Raw genomic sequence first — 19,068 nt, forward strand, 5'->3', positions numbered from 1 at the left:
ATGGCGCTGACCGAACCCACAATCATAGGTTTCTGGCGTGCCCAAGGGACGCAACTCTGCACAGCGAAAGGCGGCGACTTAGACGACTGGGCCACCCGTGCCCCAAAATATGATATAAAATATAATACACTATAAACACACACAAAAAAAACACCCCAAAACTGGTTCAAGAAGTTTTTATACAATTTCTTAAATAAAAACGACGAATCTCTGCTGAATCCATTGTTTAGTTCCGACTGTATCATTAGCATGTTTCATGGGGGGCAAATGTGTCATTCAATCGACACGCACACCCCACAACACTAACCACATTTATCAATCTATACACATACATGACCATACAATCAAACTTGGACATTTGAAGGGGGGTGATTTGATCCCGGGTAGTCATTTGGGCCAACGAGGGTGGAGTGCCCTGAACCAAAGGGGAGTGATCTGAGTCGAGGCCCGAAACACTCAAGAGTTATTGGAGCCTAGGCCCAAGGCCCAAGACCCAAGGCCTAAATGAGTCCTACACCAGCCACAGATTGTCCGAGTCCCATCTCCTGGTCCAAGGTCGGACGGACCCGTGAAGATTCCGGGGGTAGAATAGGTCTTCAGCAACCCATGCTTGCCGTAAAAGGTGACTAACGGGATCGGGTGGTCAGGCTCGCTGACTTGGTTTATGCATGTCATCGATCCCAACTGCGTGGATCGATTCTCATGATATTAATCACTGGATTGTCTGGTCCAGACTCGATTATTTACAGACCGCCGTCATATAGCTGGAATATTGCTGAGTGCGGCGTAAAACAACAAACCAACCAACCAACTAAGGTCGGACGCCTTGTCCATGTGACCAATGATATCAACATCGTCATCAAGGATGTAATCAGCAAGACACCACGCCCGGCTGTATAATTATGAACCATTAACTAGTTTCATTATTACGGTCAGTTTAATTAAGCCCTGCTGTATGAGTCACGACCAGCCGCAGCCGACATCTGAGGTAGCATGAAGTGGTCTGTTGATGGACGGCTGAGTAAAGGTAGAGATCACCCTATCTTATCACATACAGCATGTGATGACTGGCCTTTGTACCCACGTACCTATATACAGACGGCCCGGCCACTTCCACATCAGCAGCGGGAGTAAGCGGCTGTCACACGCGTTTCACCACCATGAAACTGTTCATATTCCTGATCGCCGTTGCTTTTGCATCAGGTAAGATATGTCAATTCCCGAATTGAGTGAGTGAATGAGTGAGTGAGTGAGTATCGTTTTACGCCGCTTTTAGCAATATTCCAGCAATATCACGGCGGGGGACACCAGAAATGGGCTTCACACATTGTATCCATATCGGGAATTAAACCCGGATCTTTGGCGTGAACGGGCGAACCCTTTAACCACTAGGCTACCCGACCGCCCCTCCCAAATTGAAGCTCAGTGCATACACATCATTGTTTTAAAAAGCAACATGTTTGAATAGAAACTGTTCGGATAGGTTTCAGGGACGTGAAAGGGTAAAAGGTAAAGTTTTCCCATAAATCGTTGTATATGTTAGCGAGTCGTTATTGCTTTTCGGTGGTCAGCTAATTTGCTTCTATAATAATAGTACCGCAGTAGCTCACACGCATCATACATCCACCGATCTGCTTATAGTGACGCAATAACGCGAACCCAGGCAACAGTCAATAAAGGCTTCAGATGAGTTGCGTCCCTTAGACGTACCAGAATCCGCTGATCATTATGATGCTTGAAAAGTGAGCACAATGCGCCTGCTCGCGGTGCCGTGGGTTTCGCAAAAGATGTTAACGCCTATGACCTGCTTCGCTTTGGGCTTCCTCCCAAATTAATACTGTTCAAAGCGACGTGAAGACCATCTCACTCATGTAACAGCTGAGAGTTACTTTCCCACGTGGCCGTGAACGTACTTTCCACATTCTAGTCAGTATGGCCACCCTATCTTAAGTATACGAAAAGTATTGAGTTGTTCGTAAGTGGAACATGGAGTACATGGCTCAAGTTGATTCAGTGAGCATTAACGTTGATTTGCCTTATTTGCTGTAAAACTGCCCCAATAAGGGTTTACGGTCTTCTCCGACAGCACAAAACCAAGAAAATTGAAACTGTGTATTAATGATACTGATTACTGTTACATGTAGTTCGAAGAGTGTTTGACGCAACATGATTGAAAGCCAACTTCGGTTGTAGTAGACAATGTTGCGGAAACAGCTACGGGGTAGTCTAGTGGTTAAAGTATTCTCTACTCACGCCAAAGGCCCGTGTTTGAGTCCCAGCATGGACCCATTTTATAGTGATCCGTTAGAATATTGCTGGAATATTGAAAAAAGCGTCATAAAGCAGTACTCATTCATTCTTTGAAGGTTCTTAATGAACAGCATCAAACAGTCAACACCACGAGAGGATGTGATTGGTTCTGTGTAGGATTAAAATGTCAAGTTCCTTTTTGTTGATTATATGAGTGAAAATATAGTCGCATGTGTATTGCGCTGAAATATGATTACGAAACTATATAATACATTTTTGTCATTACGAACAATCAAAGGTAATTTGATCCCTTACGCAATCGAACCGAAAAATGGTAGGATTGCGAAGTCAATATTGCCAAGAAAATGTAATGAAAACAGATTAAATTCAAAAGAGTCATTTCAGCTCATTTGAATTCTTTTGCATATTCATAAGGTATTTATAGCGGATATGCGCGTAAGCTCGAACTCATGTTACCCAGGTGAGAAGGTTTTGTACCATGTGGGGAAGGTGATCAGTTGGATAGTACATTCAACACTTTGTGATATCGTATATATTCTACATAGAAGACAGTGCATAGGGATTTTCTTTGATTAGAATTGATTGCAGTACTCTATTTATTGTAAAATGTGCATACTTTGCTGTGTTTGTGAATATATATCTACAAACCGGTATGTTCTCATTGTATTCAAGTGTCATACAGATACTTTGTGATCTGTATGATTGCGAGCTTCCGAGGTCACAGCTTTGTGGATCCAGTGTTATTTGCGTGTCATCGTACCCCGACGGTTTGGGAATTAGTTCATAATATCAATCACTGGTTTGTCTGGTTCAGACTCGATCATTCACAGCATTTAGAAAATAACACATGGACCTCAAAGACAAAAATATACATTTATGTTATTAAGCAATACGAACGAGGATGTACGCACTTGGTATTTGGTCCTCGAGGCGCGCGGTGTGTTTTGCCAGGGTTAAATGTGTCACGGTGCTGTCCACGTGCAGCGGGCAACGTGGCAGATAACGTTGTCTGATAACCAGACTGTGGTCCACTTTCATGCGAAGGAGGTCAGGATCATCTTTCCAAAGGACAAATTCGATTAATTATTTGAAACAATGTATCGTCCTGATCTTTTAGCCACATAAAAACATGTAGAAATGCACGTATAACAAGATTATTTAAAATGAAAACATTTTCAGATTTTTTCTCTAAAAATTGTCTTTTCGTGTATAATTGAGAGGAGCCAAAAGAATATTTTCAGTTTCGTGAAATCTAGACTTGCCAAAGCATGGTAGTTTATTGTTTACATGGTGGCACGTGATTACATGGTGGTACTAACGTTTAACAACGGCGGTCGCGGAGAGTCCTTGGATGGGTGACTGTGTTTCGGGAGCTTGCCTCCCGAGGGCTTCGGTGCTGCCCAACACTGCAGCACTTGTAACACATGTGGTATCTCCTTGGGCAAGTGACTTTGTTCGAAATGTGCCTCTGTTCACCCAGCAGTGAATGGGTACCCGGTAGGATGAGATGGCAATGTGGTTGTTAACCTTCTAAGCGCCTTACCGGCAGCTTGGGTTGTATACTCCTCAGGGAGCTGAGAATGCTTGTTGAGTGCACACTGACCGGGGTAATAATGTTTAAGCGCATAGAGCATGTTAAAGCATGGAGTACAGTGCCAAAAATGGACTATAATTATCATTATATTATTATATTTCAGTGTCTGTATTCACGTAACTAGAGAATACTTCACCCTCGACGTGATGGATCTGTACTCATACTGTCAACCACTGGTTTTTCCCGAACTCGATCACTTATAGGCCGCCATCATATCGCTGGAATATTGCTGTCTGTGGCGTAAAACAACACTCACTCACATACTCATAGAGAAGCCTGTCAATACATTGAAAACGTGCACATCCCTGATTCTTTACCAGCACTAAACCCTTGCTCATGGGTTTCACCTAAGTGGAAAATAAACTAAAACCTGGCTTGTGTCGGGCTTTTCTTCAACCTTCGGCCGACACGCCGTGAGGGGCACGGGTGGCCCAGTCGTCTAAGGCGCCGCGATTCGCTGTGAAGAGCCGCGTCCCTTGGGCGCACTAGAAACCTTTGATTGTGGGTTCGAATCCCGATTCGCCCCGATTAAGTTTCTAGGTTTGTCAGCACCATACCCGTGCTCGTGGGTTTCACCGAAGTGGTAAACGTCTGAGATCTGCAACACTTTGGGCTTACCTCCCACATTAAGCTGACACGCCGTGATATAACTGGAATACTGTTAAAAGCGGCGTTAAACCCAACTCACTCACTCACTCACTAAAACGCCGTGAGATAAGTTCTAAAGCGGCTGTATATCCAACTCACTCAGGCGACATATATGATACACAGACATCGCTTGTCTTGGATCTTCTGCACGAATGATGCTGGTTTTCAGCCGGTTTGAATCAACATAAAATTCTTTATTTTTGAAGAAATGTTATTTTGTGAAGTATGACATATCCACTGATATGCTGATGATCTTCTGTTCCTCCCCAGGCTCCCCCGTGAGGGTGATCGACCGTACTGCTGACGAGCTCAAGTGTGGCATCTGTCAACACCTCACACAGGATCTGCACACTGTCCTGTCTAAAGAAGATACACAGGTGGGTGAGCGTACGCGGGTAAATGCATGTCAGCGTGCGTGCGCGTTTATGACTGTGCGTGTGCGTGGTGAGAGTGAGTGAGTGGGTGTCAGCGCGCGTGCGCGTTTGTGACTGTGCGTGTGCATGGGTAAGAGTGAGTAAGCCTGTGCGTTTGCGTGCTCGAGTTAATGCATGTTAGCGTGCGTGCGCGTGCGTTTATGAGTGTACGTGTGCGTGGGTGAGAGTGAGTGAGCCTGTGCGTTTGCGTGCTCGAGTAAATGCATGTTAGCGTGCGTGCGCGTGCGTTTATGAGTGTACGTGTGCGTGAGTGAGAGTGAGTGAGCTTGCGCGTACGCGTGCGCGTTTATGAGTGTACGTGTGCGTGGGTGAGAGTGAGTGAGCGTGTGCGTGCGCGTGCTCGAGTAAATGCATGTTAGCGTGCGTGCGCGTTTATAAGTGTGCGTGGGTGAGAGTGAGTGAGCGTGTGCGTTTGCGTGCTCGAGTAAATGCATGTCAGCGTGCGTGCGCGTTTATGAATGTGCGTGTGCGTGGGTAAGAGTGAGCGAGCTTGCGCGTACGTGTGCGCGAGTAAATGAATGTTAGCGTGTGTGTGCGTATGCGAGTGAGCGTGTGCGTAGGTGAGAGTGAGTGAGCGTCTCTTAGCAAATGTTAACATATTTCGTACAGGCGTGAAGCCAATTTCCGCTGTCCCCCGCCGTGATATTACTGGGATATTGCTAAAAGCCTCGTAAAACCAAACTCACTTTCTTGTACAGCGTTAGCGTGCGTGCGCGTGCGTTTATGAGTGTACGTGTGCGTGGGTGAGAGTGAGTGAGCGTGTGCGTGCGCGTGCTCGAGTAAATGCATGTTAGCGTGCGTGCGCGTTTATAAGTGTGCGTGGGTGAGCATGTCATCGTATACCCTTTGCGTCGATTGATGCTCATGATGTCAATCACTGGATTGTCTGGTCCAGACTCGATTATTTACAGACCGCCTTCTTATAGCTGGAATGTTGCTGAGTGTGGCGTTAAACAACAAACAATAAACAAACAAAAACAAGAAACCCACAGTGGTTATTTATAGTTCGGATGAGCCCTGACATAGCCCGAGAATAGTTGTGTTGATAGCAGCTTCTGTTGCATTCTGGGTAATATACCTGTTTTTCTGTTTTCACGACAAAGCTGGAATATTGCTGAGTGCGGTGTTAACAAACAAACAATACTTCATGCATCTACCTTTGTCAAACGTCAAACTTAAGCGTGACCCAGAAAATATCAATCGTATCACCAAGTCCACAAAGATAATTTCAGTGACTGGCTGCGTGAAACCCTTATCACAGGGTACTTGGTGTAGCGTACACCGATATCAGAGTAGGGCGGCACCACGGGTACCCGAGAAGTTACAGGGCCTAACGCCGCGTACCACAGGAGGTCGTGTTATCACCAGCGCAGCTGGGTGTCAGTTTATGTTGGATACAGGCGATATCTGCTGGTCAACCATCTACCGACTGATAACGATAAGAACACATTTGCGTTTGTCGTGGTGATACGTTAAAGTCGGGAAAAACGTTGAAGTGATGTTGCGGCGTAAATCAATATTCAGTTATTCACGCGCCTCAAAAATGGATTAATGCCGTGAAACGGTTCTGCTGTTTATTAACTATAATCGCCAATCCATATTTACTATATGGTTAAGGAGTATTTTGTCACTTTATCAACACATACAAATTTCTCTGAGAGGAGTAAAACATCCATTTTAACCATAACACCTTTCATTACCATTGAGTGGTTGTCTTACACTGGTTGTTATGTTGTTTAACGCCGCACTCACCAATATTCCAGCTATATGACGGCGGTCTCTAAATAATCGAGTCTGGACCAGACAATCCAGTGACTGATTTCATGAGCATCGATCCACCCAATTGGGATCGATGACATGCTTCAACCAAGTCAGCGAGCCTGACCACCCGAACCCGTTAGTCGCCTATTACGACAAGCATAGTCACCTTTTACTGCAAGGATGTGTTGCTGAAGACCTATTCTAGCCCGGATCTTCACGGATATTGTCTTACGTAGAAACAACTCAGTATCAACTGGTCTGTGCGAACATGTTGTTTGATAAAAGATATCAATACGTAGATTACATATATTTATTGCCGTGATCTCATACACCACGAATGTTTGTTATTTCCTGACTGACAGTCCCCTATGTATGGTATTGGAGTTAATAAAAACACGTATTTTGATATGAGTACTAGGGGCACTTGTTGTTATTTAATAGTTTATTTCTTGGTAGGTGTTTGTATACTTGTATGGTGTCCTTTGACTACATAGTGAGTCTTGAAATATGAGCATCAAATGACTGTAAAAAGGTGATTTCTTTCCGTTTTGATTTATTATAAAACATGAAAGAGATTATATTTCATTTTTTCGCCTAAAACGGCGCAATATGCTATGTAGGGTTGCGTCCCTTTCTCCAATAAGCTTGAGTTCGAATCTCAGATTCCTGCCCGTTGAGCCGACTCGCCGTAATATAACTTGAATACTGTAACAAATGTTACATTTGGGATAACATTTTCTTAGTAAAGTAAAGATTCTCGTACTTTTTGGGGGGTTGAGTCCCGTCCGGGATTCGAACCCACACTTGCCAGAGTGAGGCACCTAATCGCCAGCACACAAAGTCAGCGATCTAATCCACTCAGCCACTGAGGCTTCAACAAAAATGGAAGACTGACAATGGTCTCACGAACTTTGAGAACCCCTCTTACAAGTGTAAATGGCACGGCTGCCATGGCCGAAAGCTATGAATACACAATGCCATTTAGAGAGTGGTCAAATGTAACAAAGGTTATATTTGGGATAACACTTTCTTAGTAAAGTACAGATTCTCGTACTTTTTGGGGGGTTGAGTCCCGTCCGGGATTCGAACCTACGCTGGACTTGAATACTGTTGAAATCAACGTAAAACACAACGCATCCAGTCCCTATTATTGTGTATGTTTTTGATTTTTGTGTGTGACATGTTTGTTATCAAAGTTAACTTGTATTTCAGACCAAGGTGGTGAGCGGACTCATGTCCCGCTGTGAGAGTCTTGTTGAGGGGCAGAATGAGAGATGTCGCGACATCGTGCACGGCATCGCCCCTAGCATGCTGTCCCTCCTCGTCGACAACGTCGTGAGTCACACTGATTACTTAACGAAGGGCACATGTTATAGAGGGTGGACCCGTTGTTTTAATAATATTTACATCAAGCTGACAAATATCCGGCTAACATACTTTAACACTAATATCATTTGGAGAAGCGGATGTCGGTGTCTACAGTCTAGTGCTGTGCCCGTATAGGTGTATGTGTATCACTCACGACACCTAACATATCTGGTCAATAACTTATACCTCCCATGTAAACAAGCATCCATCAATCTCATTCAAATCAGATCTTAGTTCTCGCTACCGCTAAACAAAGATCTGAGGACATCCCATTACGGGTCACGTCAGACCGACCTTGCACGAACTTTGACTGACCAATGGAATGACCAATCAGAAGGCAGCTTTCTCGTGCTTTACGGCACTAATTTCAAATTGGCGACTACGCTTCGAAACATATTTTGACAAATTCTCGATTACAAATTTGAAACCTGAAAAAAAGAACATTCTGGAATGGCTAATAGATGGTGTAGATTGTATGGATTCAGGCGTTTAACCCGTAACTATCGTTCAGAATACCCCTCGTTAAAGTTCTCGAGGTTGTATGATTAGAAATCACATTCCGACTGTCACTTTCATGATCTGGTAAGCGACGCTCTGATTGGTCGGATGAAAGGTCGTTCTGACGTGACCCTAATGGGATGTCCTCAGATCTTTGTTTAGCGGTAGCGAGAACTAAGATCTGATTTTAATGAGATTGAGCATCCACGGATGTCCATTTCCGAAGCAGGGAACAAGGGCTAAATCAGCGCTCTCCTGGGTAAGAGTGTCCTCTCAACGCGCAAACCTAACCGACAAATGGCCATAAGCCAGCCAGGCACGTCCCTTGTAGAATAAAACTACGCAAAATTCTTTCGGAAATTCAAATGAGCGAAAAGCATGACAAAATGAAACCTGAAGTGATATATACAAATTGTACGGCTAAAAGAAATGAATTGCTAAGAATTTGGGCCTGCAACGAAACCTCGTTAGTGCGAACCCCGTTAATCCAGAAACTCAGCTTACCGGGCGAAGACCTTTAGGTACGTCTAATATTTTTTAAATGGTGACGGATTCGTTAATCCGGACGATTTCATTGGGAACTATGCCGCATGGATTAAATGGGTTTCAGTGTATAGTAGATGCTACTTGTGTCTGTTTCCCAGCATCCGTACGTCATGTGCAGCACCCTGGAGATGTGTCCCGTGGAACACGTGGAGCACGAGGAGACGCAGGTTGAACACGTGTCAAAAGTAAGTTATTGCTATTCATATATCGCTCTTGGTTCCTTCATATACATATTGGGGGCACGAAACCTTGAGTTCGAATCCCAGATTCGGCCTGGCCGTGTTTCTTTGTGTAGCCAGGGGGCACGGGTGGCCCAGTCGCCTAAGGCGCCGCGATTCGCTGTGCAGAGTTGCGTCCCTTAGGCACGCCAGAAACCTTTGATTGTGGGTTCGAATCCCGGTTCGCCCCGATTATGTTTCTAGGTTTGTCAGCACCATACCCGGGCTCGTGGGTTTCACCGAAGTAGTAAACGTCTGAGACCTGCATCACTTCGGGCTTTCCTCCCACATTAAGCTGACACGGCGTGATATGACTGGACTACTGTTAAAAGCGGCGTTAAACCAAACTCACTCACTCACTCACTTTGTGTAGCCCACACCATACCTTTGCTTGTGGGTTTCATCAAAGTGAGTGAGTGAGTGAGGATGGCTTCACACATTGTACACATGTGGGGATCGAACCCGGTTCTTCGGCGCGAGGAGCAATAGCTTTAATTACTAGGCTACACCATCGCCTCCTTTCACCAAAGTAATAAGTAGTAAGAATATAATGAATGTATTGTGTAGGATAGTTTAGTCAGAGAACTAGCAGTCGTTAATGAAGACGTGTGACTAATGTTGATGCTGCTGTTACAGACAACGTTGTGCGAGTTCTGCCAGTTCGCCATCAACATCGTAGAGAGATACGTCCAGAAGAACGCCTCCATCCCAAAAATCAACGAGACGCTATACAACTTCTGCAACGACCTCCCTGACCCCCTCAAGTCAGAGGTAATATACCCTTGAACGGAATCCCAGATAAAGCTCCAGGTGTCTGATCGTTTAGACTAACATTTAGTCATAGAAATTATCTCACTTAAAAATATGTATCCTCAAAATAAAAAGCAAAATTCAATTGGACTCCAAAACAATCCTTAATTTCAGTGCCGAGGTAATCTAGATTTGCCAAATCATTTTTAATATATTCTCTCTGGTCTGGGAGACAGACTACTGATCGACAAGGCAAAGAACGCTTTTTTTAAGAACATACAGTTAGAGGTATCATCCTTCTGTTCACTGAACGTTATTTGCTGCTGAAACTGAATGACATATGAAACGGCAGTTTCATGATTTGTTATATCTTTCTGAGACGAAAATGCGAAACACTGCTGGACATTTTTTAATATTAATGTAAAACATCAACATGTGGCCATAATGTCACCTGCACAGGTGTATCAAACGTAAGAAAGGACTAGCGTGCGTGTAAAATGGATCTTAAGAATAATTAACAGCACACATGAGAGCTTCACACTTTGGGCCACCATGCCCCTATTACTGAATACAGTCAGTAGGGTATTGGTTGCATACTATCACACAATCCATCCAGAATAATACACTCAGACAATTACGACACTATGTTTTATTTATCCTGAAGAGAACAGACAATTGCATCACTATTTTATTTATCCAGAAGAAAACAGACAATTGCAACACTATTTTATTTATCCAGAAGAAAACAGAAAATTGCAACACTATTTTATTTATCCATAGAAAACAGAAATTGCATCAATATTTTATTTATCCAGAGGAGAAAAAGACAATTGCGACACTATTTTATTTATCCATAGAAAACAGACAATTGCAACACTATTTTATTTATCCAGAAGAAAACACAATTGCATCACTGTTTTATTTATCCAGAAGATTGCAGATAATTGCAACAGTATGTTTTATTCAACCAGAAGAAAACAGATAAAGGCAACAATATGTTATATATCCAGAAAAAATAGTGACAATTACAAGAATTTGTTATATGTGTCGTCCCTGTCGCACCATCCTCATTCCCCAAGTGTGCCTATGAGCATCGTAGGTCAAAGTATAGAAGTCTGATGGTAGCACTCAGGTCAGGGTTCACTGTCTGACAGTTTGATCGTGTTGCAGTGCCTCCAGTTCGCGCCAGCTGTAGTGAAAGCTCTGGCAGAAGGAGTTGACCCCCACCAAGCCTGCGTCAAGGCCCACGTCTGTCCCAGTAAGTCAGTCGTTGTCATCGCTCTGCTCTACCACACCTCCACCTAGCAAAACGACATTATAAACATGCATCAGGCGTGATATAAATGAAGGGTGTTGGGTGTGGGTGGGGTTGTTTGGTGGAAATGGATTGTTCTTTCTCGGAATCCCACTGGGGTATCTGCAGTGTTTTGTGAGTTAGATTGACCATTTTCTTCTTCTAGGCGAAACACAGGAACATCCACTGACCTGGAATGCCGTCACCTGTGATGTGTGCAATAACGTGGCTGAGAAGATGTTCCATGAAGTGGGTATTACAAATTACATTTTACAATTGTCAGATGTGATATTGCTCTCTAAGATGTATACATTGAAGAGCAACTATGTATCTTCGGCTCTATATTTGTTAAACGAATATTATATATAGAATATGATCAGATGGCAGTTTTTCTCTAACTATAACACAGATTATACCCACAACGTCATTACACAACCTCCTTTACGATATGTATCTGTATTTTGTGTCTATATTTGTCTGTAAGGACGCCGGTGCCGTGTGTATGGATCTGAAGATCTGTCTTCGTCCCACGCTTCCTGCAGTGCAACGGGAGGTGCGCCAGGAACCCCAGCAGGAAGTTGGCGCAGTAAGTAGAACCCTGTGTTGGTGAAAAGGATAAAACACGCTCTCCATGGTTTGGTTAAATATGTAAACAAGAGGGAGGAGGGACAAACCCGGAAGCCCGAGGTTTTTTTAGCGACCCTTTAATGTTTACATGTTTACAAAACCCAATGAAAAGTGTTTTATCTGTCTTAAACCGTAAGTAAAATCTGAAACACCACGTTTTTGTGTTTGCGATACTTTCCATGTACGTGAGGAAACTTAGGAAACGGACGTACTATATATCTTGCTGGTGCGCATACTCTTAAACAAGGCATTCTTAAAAGCATCGCGGTGTCTCAGTCCCTCAGTCGTCTAGTGGTTTACTCACAGGGCTACGTCTACAAAGGCTGCAAGTTCGATCCCACTGCAATGTAAGTAACACTGCTTACATCATTCCGCACGGTTAGTTAGCATAAATGTGTGTTAGCTAAAGTCCATGCTAAGAGGTTATTCTGCTAAATAACTAAGGCCCCGTCAAAACAACCGGATGACGTCACCTGAGGTTTACAACTGTTGGACTCGTATAGAATCGGGGCCGATGACCTCGTTGTCGTTACAACTGACTGTAATGATTTATTTGTTTGTTTGTTTGTATGTTTGTTGTTTAACGCCGCACTCAGCAACATTCCAGCTATATGAAGGCGGTCTGTAAATAATCGAGTCTTGACCAGACAATCCAGTGATATCATGAGCATCGTTGCACGCAATTGGGATACGATGACATGCATCAACCAAGTCAGCGAGCCTGACCACTCGATCCCTTAGTCGCCAAGCATAGTCCCCTTTTACAAGCATGTGTTGCGGAAGACCTATTCTATCCCGGATCTTTGCGAGTAGACTGTAATGAGATCTGAGGTTTACAATGTTGGACATCGCTCCCAGGCGTGTTTGAGTGTTGTTCATGCAGTCAACCCCTGGTTTGCTTGGTCCAGGGTATTTACAGGTAGAATATATAGCTGGGCTATTGCTAGCTGCGGCACAACACACCATTCCTTCATGCACCCACATAGAAATAAATGTATACGCGATTTAAAGTATTTCAAAAACGAAATTTCAACATTTTAGAAAATAATCTGAGGAAACACTGTACACGTAATGGTATTGAGACATATAGTGGCATATGTGTATTGACTATCCCCAGGGCCCCGGTTGTGAGCTGTGCGAGTTCCTCGTCAACACCATCGACCAGTACTTGAAGCAGAACAAATCCGAGACGGCCATCAATGCCACAGTGACCAAGATCTGTAATGACCTGCCAGAACCCCTCAAGGACACTGTAAGAACGTTTCTCATTTGACCTGATTATCATCTGCGAAAAGATTTAATCAAAACGTTGTAATGTTGTCTATTCAAGAAGCAAAATGTTTTTTTACAAACATAAATAATATTTTTTTCATTTCAGTGCAACAGCTTTGCTCCACAGCTTGTGAAAGTTCTAGCCCAAGGATTTGACCCCGAACAGGCTTGCACCAAGATAGGACTGTGTACGTCTCAGATTTGCTACTTTGCCCAAATGGTTAACACAACATTTGCTAGGCTGCTAAAGCATTTAAAATGTCACAGATAATGTATTGTAAGAAGGCCACATGACATTCTGAAGAAGTGGCCTTTGAATGCCTTTAAGATATCGAGTGCGACATTTGCTGTACTGTTTAATTTTCGTAATCAGTAAAGTAAACAGTCCTGTTCTCCCCTACGGGAAATGTAGGTTTCGGGTCCGTACGTCCGTCCTCCCGTCGCTCCGAATTCAAAGGTTTTAAAAAAAACAAAAAACTATTATGGACACAACATGGCATTCTGCATACATCATGAAGGAATGAATATGTTGATCGAGTTTGAAAACCTTCATCGAAAACGTAAATGTTACAGAGTTATGTCCCTTCGATCCTTTGGATATGGTGCACTATGGATACAAGGATGACATTTTCCATACATCTTATGAGTTATGGCCCTTGTTTAACCATTATATATATCTTCTTGAAACATTGTAAACACACACCATGCAGGTGTAAAAAAATGATAATTAATCTCTTGCTTTTCCAAGGCAACACGTTCAGAAAAAGGTAGGGTTTGCCTCCGACCTTTAATTCTTTATCCGTGAAAAGTTTGAAATGTACAAAACCAGTTTGGAGTGGTGACTATGATATTCACCGAAGACTAAGATTATCTTTTTTCAATTGCTAGCATGAAGGATGGCGGGGTATATTAATGTCTTTTTGTTCCCACTGACGTTCGTCGGGATGAACTGTAGAACCTTGTGTTTTGTCAGGTGGGTCTCAGCATGAACCTGAGCTGGAGCCAGAGAGGGATGAGGAAGATGAACCTGAGCTGGAGCCTGAGAGGGAGGAGGAACACGAGCATGTGCCGGAGCCTGAGAGGGAGGAGGATCGCGAGCATGTGGAGCCTGTAGAAGCTGTAGGTGGACATGTCAGAAGTAGGGGCAGGGCCCATACTTTAACGAATTAAGTTATCGCCTCGCTGCTGACAGTATAACCCACAGCTGGGCCTGGCTGGCGCAATCTGGCAACTGCATTACCAGCTATAGCTTACCTTGGCCGAAACTGGACGACAGATTCCAGATTAGGTCACCCCAAGGTCAACCAGGCGGCAACTGCTGGCAGAGAGGTTGTTACTGGCTGAGTGTTGGGCGGGCAATGGACTACCAGTCAGTATTGATAGCTACTAAATGTGTTGAACTGTTGAACCTTTCCAGGATACAAAACTCTTGATGGACACTTCAATTCATTTTGTTTGACCTATTCCATAGTTTAATATCTGGAAATGATCCTGAAAAATACAAGTACTTGAAGTCCCAATCACGAAATCGATGCAAAGGAGGTTCTACCTTAATTACCAATGGAAATAACCCCCGCGGAATCGTTGAATTGTAATTATATTTAACTGAATTCACTGAATTCTAAGAAATTGATCGAAAGATATGTAGAAATACTGGTTAAACATAAATATATTTTAAGTTAAAGAGACAAAACCCTTTTTTTATTCATATAAATCCCTGCTGGGACAAGGCGATTGTACGATTCCGACTATATCATGAGCATTTTAATCTTTTAAACCAATACGAAACATAGCAGATTAAAACAAATGTATTCCTATACCGATCAAGATAAAAGCGCTGATTCCAAATTATACAAATCTACAATAATAATTATGTATAAATGTAAGTATTGTAAAGCAAATTGGTACTATATTCAAGGGTCCTGGGTGTGAATTGTGCCAGTTCCTCATCAACACCATCGACGAGTACCTGAAGGAGAACAAGACAGAGGCGGCCATCAATGCCACAGTTACAAACTTCTGTAACGAGCTGCCAGAACCTCTCAAGGACACAGTAAATAAACTTACTTATGTTCAGTTCTTAATGTAGCAAGTGCCTAGACTATTCTTATATTACATTCACCAAGTTGAAATGAGGTGGCAACACACACACACACACACACACACACACACACGCACGCACGCACGCACGCACGCACGCACGCACGCACACACACACACACACACACACACGCACGCACACGCACACACCGATGTTGAGTAAGAGGCGACCGCATGGATCAGGTGGTCAGTCTCACTGACTTGGTTGATGGCGTCTCATCGTACTCCGGTGATGGATTGTTTATCACAATATCAATCATTCCATTTGGTCTGGTCAAGACTCGAATATTTACAGGCCGCCATCCTATGACTATTGCAGAGTGCTGCGTTAAACAACAAACAAACAAACACATTATCATATAGCAATGGAATACATAATAACTGGGGTGTTTTCCCAGTAGTTCAACTGTTTGATCTCATGTTCATCTCACTCGTCATCTACATTTACGTGTTATTGTCAACGTCGCTTGACTCTTACATAGTGTACAGATAATCTCTTGAATCTATCTGTGATATTGACATCCAAGGTTCCTTTTGAAGTACGGACACAATGTTTTCTACGTTGTTTTCAGTGCACTGGCTTTGCTCCTCAGCTTGTCAAGTTGCTGGCTGAAGGAGTCGACCCCAAGCAGGCCTGCACCAAGATCGGACTGTGCTCTAGTAAGAATATGTGCTTCAGAGAAACCGTAAAGCCCTCAACATGTATTTGAGTTGAGGACGTGACTTTTGTGGAAACTACATTAGTATTTACCTACGTCTTTTGACAAAAGTAACGGCAACCTGCGCCGTAACATCACTATTGTGGTTTTGAAAAGTATATGAGGTGTAGTTGATGTTAGTGTAAACCCCTACCACTACTGCTGCCATCCATAGCAAGATACGACATGTGCAGTGGTAATATCTGTTTGAAATACAATATTGGTTTCCGAGGAAATATATAAAACATCAACGTCATGGAAGAACCAGTCTTGATGATCTGACGAAACAGATTTCATTGGGCGTGAAAGCTGAGCAACGTATCAGATAAAACGCGACATATGGTAATTGGTATGAAATCACATCTAAGGCAAATGCTCGTTTTTCACAGGTTCAGAGGAAGAACACATCGAGGAACATGTAGAACACGAAGAACATCACGAAGAACAGAATGTGGCTGCTGTGAGTAACAGATATATGAAACAATTGATGATTGCACCATATCTTACGATTATACTGAGATCTAATACGTAAATACGTCCTATAGTATACCTATAGTAACATTCACCACATACTTATTGTAATACTAACAGGTAGCTTTTATCCATCTTTCTTCTGTGTTGCAATGTTGGTACCAATGTCTTAGGTTATTGATAGTGTCCTTCTGTTACAATAAGGGTCCTGGATGTGAGCTGTGCCAGTTCCTCATCAACACCATCGACCAGTACCTGAAGGAGAACAAGACAGAGGCGGCCATCAATGCCACAGTTACAAACTTCTGTAACGAGCTGCCAGAACCTCTCAAGGACACCGTGAGTCTTTGCTATTCTGTTTTGTTATTTGTCTTCCAACCTCCAACCTTATGTTTGACCAGCGCCAGGTACCAATATACATTAAACATTAAACATTGTACAGTTTAGTAAGATATTAAACCCTTACACGTAGCTTCGTTCTTACCGTGTACAGATAATACATTGAATGAATCTGTAATTCTGGCATCCAAGGTTCCTTTTGAAGTACAGACACAACTTATCCATGTTGTTTTCAGTGTACTGGCTTTGCCCCTCAGCTGGTGAAGATGCTGGCTGAAGGAGTCGACCCCAAGCAAGCCTGCACCAAGATCGGACTGTGCTCCAGTAAGAACATGTGCTTCAGAGGAAAACGTATAGCCCTGAACATGTACTTGAGTTGAGGACGTGACTTTTGTGAAAACTACAGTAAACTACGTTTATAACGAACACGCTTATAACGAACCGACGGATATATATCGAACTTAGTTTTTAGTCCCGACCACTTGTTGTAGATATGCTGTATGTATGCTTATAACGAACTACGGTTATTACGAACTAAAATTAGTGGTCCCCTCGAGTTCGTTATAACCGTAGTTTACTGTACATTAGTATTCACCAACGTCTTTTGACAAAAGTAAAGGCAACCTGCAACGTAATATCACTATTATGGTTTTCAGAATCATATGAGGTATTGTTGATGTTAGTGTAAACCCCTACCACTACTGCTGCCACTGATAGAAAGATACGACATGTGCAGTGGCAATATCTGTTTGAAATACAATATTGGTTTCCGAGGAAATATATAAAGCATCAACGTCATGGAAGAAGCAGTCTTGATCATCTGCCGAAACAGATTTCATTGGGCCTGAAAGCTGAGCAACGTATCAGATAAAACGCGACATGAGGTAATTGGTATGGAATCACATCAAAGGCAAATGCTCGTTTTTCACAGGTTCAGAGGAAGAACACATCGAGGAACATGTAGAACACGAAGAACATCACGAAGAACAGAATGTGGCTGCTGTGAGTAACAGATAAATGAAAACATTGATGATTGCATCATATGTTACGGTTATACTGAGATCTAATACGTAAATACGTCCTATAGTATACCTATAGTAACATTCACCATATGCTAATTGTAATACTAACAGGTAGCTTTTATCCATCTTTCTTCTGTGTTGCAATGTTGGTACCAATGTCTTAGGTTATTGATAGTGTCATTCTGTTACCATAAGGGTCCTGGATGTGAGCTGTGCCAGTTCCTCATCAACACCATCGACCAGTACCTGAAGGAGAACAAGACAGAGGCGGCCATCAATGCCACAGTTACAAACTTCTGTAACGAGCTGCCAGAACCTCTCAAGGACACCGTGAGTCTTTGCTATTCTGTTTTGTTATTTGTCTTCCAACCTCCAACCTTACGTTTGACCAGCGCCAGGTACCAATATACATTAAACATTAAACATTGTACAGTTTAGTAAGATATTAAACCCTTACACGTAGCTTCGTTCTTACCGTGTACAGATAATACATTGAATGAATCTGTAATTCTGGCATCCAAGGTTCCTTTTGAAGTACAGACACAACTTATCCATGTTGTTTTCAGTGTACTGGCTTTGCCCCTCAGCTGGTGAAGATGCTGGCTGAAGGAGTCGACCCCAAGCAAGCCTGCACCAAGATCGGACTGTGCTCCAGTAAGAACATGTGCTTCAGAGGAAAACGTATAGCCCTGAACATGTACTTGAGTTGAGGACGTGACTTTTGTGAAAACTACAGTAAACTACGTTTATAACGAACACGCTTATAACGAACCGACGGATATATATCAAACTTAGTTTTTAGTCCCGACCACTTGTTGTAGATATGCTGTATGTATGCTTATAACGAACTACGGTTATTACGAACTAAAATTAGTGGTCCCTTCGAGTTCGTTATAACCGTAGTTTACTGTACATTAGTATTCACCAACGTCTTTTGACAAAAGTAAAGGCAACCTGCAACGTAATATCACTATTATGGTTTTCAGAATCATATGAGGTATTGTTGATGTTAGTGTAAACCCCTAGCACTACTGCTGCCACTGATAGAAAGATACGACATGTGCAGTGGCAATATCTGTTTGAAATACAATATTGGTTTCCGAGGAAATATATAAAGCATCAACGTCATGGAAGAAGCAGTCTTGATCATCTGCCGA

At 42.9% G+C, this 19,068-nt stretch overlaps 1 protein-coding gene across 7 annotated transcripts in view; it reads left to right on the forward strand.

Annotated features, from left to right (window-relative positions):
* Positions 1 to 1,066: 1,066 nt before the first annotated feature.
* LOC124149338 overlaps positions 1,067 to 19,068 on the forward strand; it is a 30,799-nt gene continuing 12,797 nt past the window's right edge. For 4 of the 7 annotated variants that reach the window (XM_048392486.1, XM_048392487.1, XM_048392488.1 and 1 more), the window contains exons 1-19: positions 1,067 to 1,203; positions 4,784 to 4,890; positions 7,921 to 8,043; positions 9,219 to 9,305; positions 9,975 to 10,109; positions 11,259 to 11,346; positions 11,549 to 11,631; positions 11,867 to 11,968; positions 13,127 to 13,261; positions 13,388 to 13,469; positions 14,255 to 14,400; positions 15,200 to 15,334; positions 15,954 to 16,041; positions 16,469 to 16,539; positions 16,755 to 16,889; positions 17,126 to 17,213; positions 17,821 to 17,891; positions 18,107 to 18,241; positions 18,478 to 18,565. In XM_048392486.1, the coding sequence (XP_048248443.1) occupies positions 1,161 to 1,203; positions 4,784 to 4,890; positions 7,921 to 8,043; positions 9,219 to 9,305; positions 9,975 to 10,109; positions 11,259 to 11,346; positions 11,549 to 11,631; positions 11,867 to 11,968; positions 13,127 to 13,261; positions 13,388 to 13,469; positions 14,255 to 14,400; positions 15,200 to 15,334; positions 15,954 to 16,041; positions 16,469 to 16,539; positions 16,755 to 16,889; positions 17,126 to 17,213; positions 17,821 to 17,891; positions 18,107 to 18,241; positions 18,478 to 18,565 (1,942 nt within the window). In that variant the 5' untranslated portion in view covers positions 1,067 to 1,160. The remainder of the gene's footprint in view (positions 1,204 to 4,783; positions 4,891 to 7,920; positions 8,044 to 9,218; positions 9,306 to 9,974; positions 10,110 to 11,258; positions 11,347 to 11,548; positions 11,632 to 11,866; positions 11,969 to 13,126; positions 13,262 to 13,387; positions 13,470 to 14,254; positions 14,401 to 15,199; positions 15,335 to 15,953; positions 16,042 to 16,468; positions 16,540 to 16,754; positions 16,890 to 17,125; positions 17,214 to 17,820; positions 17,892 to 18,106; positions 18,242 to 18,477; positions 18,566 to 19,068) is intronic. The other 3 variants (XM_048392490.1, XM_048392492.1, XM_048392491.1) reach the window with 2 other exon arrangements.

Source organism: Haliotis rufescens, unplaced genomic scaffold (assembly GCF_023055435.1).
Source record: "Haliotis rufescens isolate VD_foot unplaced genomic scaffold, xgHalRufe1.0.p SCAF_11, whole genome shotgun sequence".
Taxonomy (NCBI): domain Eukaryota; kingdom Metazoa; phylum Mollusca; class Gastropoda; order Lepetellida; family Haliotidae; genus Haliotis; species Haliotis rufescens.